At 51.0% G+C, this 5,942-nt stretch overlaps 1 protein-coding gene across 1 annotated transcript; it reads right to left on the reverse strand.

Moving 5' to 3' along the window:
* Positions 1-645: 645 nt before the first annotated feature.
* PpBr36_06960 (uncharacterized protein) lies at positions 646-3,338 on the reverse strand (the record flags this gene model as incomplete). The annotated part of the gene is made up of 2 exons (XM_029894100.1): positions 646-2,945; positions 3,140-3,338. The coding sequence occupies 2 exons, from the start codon at positions 3,336-3,338 to the stop codon at positions 646-648; spliced, it is 2,499 nt and encodes an 832-aa protein (XP_029747903.1).
* Positions 3,339-5,942: the final 2,604 nt, after the last annotated feature.

Raw genomic sequence — 5,942 nt, forward strand, 5'->3', positions numbered from 1 at the left:
GACAGCTTTCTTCCGAGATCATTTCCCGTGCTAAAAGACACAGGAGGTCCCCCTGTTTACTTTCTTGCCATTGCCTCTTCTTGGAACCACGAGTCTGTACTAGCAAGCGGGCCCCGGGTGGAATGTCAATGTTGTGTCAGATGCCACATTGTGTGGGCGGGTTGCTTGATGGACGAATCACGCTGTGGTCATATTTTCATAAATCAGTGACTGGCAGAGGCGCGCGACCGCTGCGAGCGTAGGTGTAGGGGCGGACTCTTCAGTACAAGAATAACAAGAAACTGGTCCCAGGTGGTTTTGAGAGGTCAAGGGTACTTGGAGCTCTGTCGGCTCCAGTCGAGGACATGTTTTGTATCTCACACCGTTCTCAATGCCGGTAAATCGAGTGCGTAGGTATCTAGTATTATATCGCAGCCCAGCAAATATCCGGTCGGCCCCAGAGCTTGGTCATGCCTTCAATACTCAGAAAAGGTCGTCTGATCTTACCCATCCATCAAGCATGTGGCATTCATGTTGCTATCTGTGTTGGCGGAAACTACCAGCTACTCACTCATTTGTATATGCATATCCCTTCATATTCAATAATAAATGACGAAAAGTACAATTCATATACATCATAGAAAGGTCAGGTACACGGAAATCCGGTCAGCGCCAGAACCCTGTGTCTCTAGCCGCGTCGTCCCTAGGCATATGTACCACCTCGAGCGAGCCAGTCCAGTGCCTCCCCTCCGCCCTCTCCGCGGCACGGAACCTCTTAAGCTCAGAAACAATGTCCACCATGTTGTCAAAGTCACCGCTGGTGGGCATCCTCAGCCTCGGCAATCCCAGTGCCTGGTTCTGCATTCCATTGCGATCGCTGCCCTGTACGCCTGCGAGCGCTGAATCGAGTGCGGCAAGCAGAATCGCCTCCCATGCCGCCTGGAACAGGCAGACGCCATGGGGAACGCCGGCTCGGACCTGCGGCGGCGTTGCGGGCCCGACGTCGGTGCGCAGCGAGGGCATACTTTTGACGTTCCGTACGTACTCGGTGATGGCCGGATGGTGGCCGTGCTCACCGTCGTTACCAGTCTCATGGAAGAATGATTTTGGACCGATCCATACTGAAACTTGGGGCGTCGAGGAAGGTGCCAGACAACTCATCGTGAAGGCGTCGTTGTGAGAGAATGACAAGTTCACTATCTCCTGGCCTGTCTTTTCTGAGTCTACTGTGGCGGGGGCGATAGGGAGAGTTCTTTCCGGAGCATTAGGAGCAGGATAATCAACTGCTATTCGATCTTCCCCAGGCCGTGATGGAGTGGTTTCTGGGCCCCACGTATGAAAAAAAGAGAACTCATGGGATGGTTGATCCATATAAACATCCGTGGCGGCATCCAGCTTATCAGTCATGCCTTTACCGTCGTCAGGACTTTGATCAGAATAATGATCAAGCTCTAGCCTCAAATGTCTCAGGCCTTTTAGCATAACCGAAGTCCTCGCTGATGCACGATCCATCAAGAGTGCTCGACGTGTGCTTCCAATAGTCTGCTCTTGCTCGTAAAGAAGTCTGAGGAACTGCTTCAGCTTCTCAACCAAGGGGCCAGCCGAGCGCCTGGGCAGGTTAGTCAACGTGAGAGATGTTAATCTCGGGTTCATATCAGGTACGAAGCCACCGCCAGGCCATGCGAGCTCTGCGCGGGGCAGAATCATCATCTCGGCCAGCCAAGCGTCTGTCAGCGACGAGTCCTGGTTACCTATCATAATAATTGTAGGCACCTGCGTGACAGCTGAATGATGCACATACAGGCTTCGCAGGCTGGAAGATATCACAGGTCGGAAAAGCCATGAGGAGCCCAAGAGGCCGTGGATACGGGATTGGCCGTGATAATATGGCGAGAACAAGTTTAAGCGCGTTCTCATCACAGTCATATCACATTCAAGGTACTCAAGGTTCCCTCTGCAAATTTGTATCATCCTTTCTACTCCGGCCTGAGTCAGACGGTTCTCTCTGATGGCGAGATGGGTAAGGCCCAAACCACGGCAGTGTCTCGACGCCATGACTTCCTCGACCATTTCAGGAGCGACATCTTCGCCGGCTCCTCCCGCAATGAAGCGGAGCAAGTCATCTGGCCCATCACGCAGTAGAGTTGCCAGTCCATCTGGTCTTTGGACGGCATTTTCAGACAGTTCGTAAGCTGGAGAGTCGGCGAAATGCCTTTCTGGGTGACAAAACGAGGTGCTAAAATCAGACTCCTTGATGGTTACGAAGGGCCTAGCTTCATGGGCCTCTAAAAGGTGCAGAATTGTAACCTTCCCCTCAACATCATAGCGCGTGTCAGACCAGAGTGAGAGGTTGGGAACACAACAGGCGATTATGGCGGTAAGACCCGCATCGGTGATATTGTTGCAGGAGACATCAAGGCTCCATAGCTGCCGACCGAATGCAGTGCATAGGGCCTTTACTCCGGTATCACCCAGCTCTCTGCCACGAGCCTTGAGTACACGCAAGCATGGCAGGGTACGAGGTCCAAAAGTTCCGGTGGCCACTGGGGTTCGCAGCGAGCCAGGTACTCGTGAAATATCAAGGTAGACCAGATTTCGTGTGTACTCCGATGCAAAGTAGGAAACTGACAACTCATTTTTGGATCCCGCGATGCTGAGAAGAAGTGGCTTGTATGCTGGCATGTCTGGATTCTGCTGCCTAGCGGTCCTGGCTACGGCTGCGGCCCTGGTCAACGAACCAGGGTCGAAGGCGGGATGACCATCCAGTAGGAGACACCGGAGCCGGGGGAACATGGCTGGAAGGCGACGAATGGTGTCCTCAAGGGCCTCTTCGACAGTCGGGGATGGAAAGTGTGCCGTGAATGTGGCAAAGTTCCTAAAGTCAAGGACCAATACTAGAGCACGGGTCGACTCTCTAGCAACCTTGACAGACCCTCCAATGAAACGACAAAGATACCAGCCGAGTTCTGCCCCGAGCATATAGTAGCTTATTAGCAAGATTTCATGCATGGATAGGGGATGTAGTGGAAGGGACCATGCCCCAAATAGCGTCATCTTGGGTGGTACAGTAGACGCGGTCAGACCCGTGCAAGCTTCTCGTGGGGTCATGTCTCTTTGTGAATGTACAAGGGGGCAGAAATCGAGAATCGAAAGCCCTCACCTTCATTGCGATCAAGCCGTAGCAGCTGCACCATGCGCAGGGGATCGTTCCATAGACGAGGCGCAAAGTGGGCATGTAGGGTACGCGAAGTGAGACACAGGGACGCGTAGCTGGCAGCTGGCACATACGGAGCGACGATACTCCATGGTTCGAATCTTGTCGTGGCCGCCGTGTAAGACGGTAACCCCGAAGTTCTCATTGTGACGGTACTGGTTGGTATTGTGCACAGCAAAATACCGTGGTGCAGCTTCCAAGCAAGGCCACCCCTGCTAGAACCAGTCGTGCAATGCTGGCTGGGGCGAAGCCATGTGAGTGGAACCGAGGTCTTGAAGGATTTGGCAAGTCGGAAGCAGTCGGCAGGTGTCGAGAAGTACCAGAATAGAGTGCAACTCACGAACGTTGCAGCGCCCCCAAAGATAACAGAGATCTCAACCGATTCCGGAGATATTGTTCCGGGTAATCCTCGTTTTAAGAGGCGACGGGGCGACAAGCAGCAAATGTGACAAATGACTGCTTTCTTTCGCAAGACACGCCCGCAACTCTAGTTTAGTTCGGGTTCGACCGCCTGGAGGATATGTTGGAGTTGCTTTTCGTGGTAGGTCTGCATAGGTAGGTAAGTAGGTAGGTAGGTAGGTAGGCAATAGTCTAAAGGTACGTAGCTACCTGGTCCCTGTCTACGGACGCCCCCTTCAGCAAGTCAGGCGGACTCCTTGTGGTGAGCGGGCGGGAGGGGAGGCACTTGGGGCTGATTTGCGACAGGGATCATGACGTATCGACATGGGCGACGTAGATTGGCTCCCACAGCGACGGCTACTGTAGCTAAGCGACTGAGCAGGCGTTCATTGCGACAAGCAAAATTGATGTCTGATTGGATCGACGCCGAATGCCACGGATATCGTTGACGACGCGGGACGAGCGTTTGTGCAGATTGAAAAGAAAGGATGGACCCACTTGATTACAGGGTTGTGGGGCCTGCCTCACTGTGTATTTATGCTGCTGAGCTGCAGGTAGAGCCTTTTACCATCACCGTACTATGTCGTGCTCCGCCTGCTGAGATTCAGTGCCTGAATGCAATAAGATATGCTGGTGAGCCACATGTAGAGTGTGCTTCGCCCATTTCTGGTGCCGCTAAATTCACTTAAGATTTTGTGTTTGCAGGGTCTTTTAGATAACGGACTTGATCTTTCCTACCGCAGCGAATTATATATTCTGTTCGTCACCCAGAAAATGTCCTCCGCTGGGGTAGGTGTTTGAGTATTATCACCTTTTATCCACCAATGCGAACCTGTTGGTAGGGTGGTTACTTTAAGTATACTTGGTATGGAAAGCACCTTGCCCATCGTACTTTCCAGGTCTGTATAAACCCTACCTTTTCGCATCAAGAGCTGGGGCACCACCTCAACATTTTCTACTCCGAGGCAATTTTTGTGCTGTCTGCGGTTCTGCGTAAAGTACGATAGTATTTACCTCGGTATCTGCTTCCAACCCTGGTTGGGTTATTTGGGATGGGAACTGCGACTTGCTATACTTGCGCGAGAAATAGAAGTTGAGACATCCATCATATCATTCCAATACCTCAACACTCTTTAATAGAGGGGTGTATGCAGATGTTGGGCTTCTTGTAATCCCGCAACCAACAACCAACGACCTTTTGATCAACAGACAGTCGGGTGAGAGAACCCTAAAAAAAAAAAAAAAAAAAAAAGAATAGCTGATACTAAGACTAGAAGTTCTCGGATCTTTTAAATGCCTGGCAATAAGGAAGTGTGTCTCAGAGGAAAATTATCCCGTCTGTGGGAATTACCGGGCGGTCAAGGGATGATCGAGCCAGCGTAGCCTCAGGAGGTTCTTTCCCAAAGGACCGAAGATGGGAACCACCTAGTACTGGAGTCCTGGTAAGTCTATTAGCTGCCGGTACATGAGGACAATGGGCCTCCTAGTCTAGTGCTACCTTCTGTCTTCCACCAAAGTTGTATTCGACTGTGGCTCCGGGTTTCCCCCTCCGCTTCATCGCTCAACAAAATAAAGAACAATCACCCTTAATTATCTAGTTTTTGCTCGTTTGCTATGAGTTAAGGTACCTCGTAGGTAACGATCGGTACGTCACCTCTCTAAACTTTATCACTCTACACAAATCATCGAGCAGCCAATACATACCATACGTAAGTGCCTTATCTGCCTGAACCACTACGAACTGGATCCCATAAGTAGCGACAAATACGACACTGATCGAGGGTTCGGAACCCAGATGTTGGGTTACATTTATCAGGTATGATGCTTCACTGTACATACAGTATGTCGGGTAGATTCAGAAAGGATCAGCACCCCCAACTGGGTTTTAATTCCGGTACTTTTGAGTTTTTGCTCACCAAGAGAAAAGGACCTTGGTACATAAGCCAAGTGGTTTCCTTTGCCAACCCCAGCTATTATCCAACATAATTGAGAAAATTGGTCTCAATTCAGATGAGGAATCTTATTTTGCTGATGGACAGACACGTCAGGTCCCAAATTCCCCGGCTTTCCCGGCACTGTATGCAGGGTATTGGGGGCCGGTGTTCCACTGCATCCTCGCCTGGAATCTGATACCCTCCAGAGACATGCCCAATAATCTGCATCTACCTATGTTCAGTTTTCTGCAGACTACAAGGCTCACAGGCTGACTGGAGGTAAGTTATCGGCTCATTTCTCCCTACGAGTACCTGATGATGCGATAGCAGCCCATGTTCCAGTTCCTCCAGGGGGTGTCAATTTACTTTACTTGGTACATGCAGTAAGCACCTTGTCCTGCTCGAGAGCCCAATCA

The sequence above is a fragment of the Pyricularia pennisetigena genome, chromosome 1, assembly GCF_004337985.1.
Source record: "Pyricularia pennisetigena strain Br36 chromosome 1, whole genome shotgun sequence".
In the NCBI taxonomy this organism is placed as follows: Eukaryota; Fungi; Ascomycota; class Sordariomycetes; order Magnaporthales; family Pyriculariaceae; genus Pyricularia; species Pyricularia pennisetigena.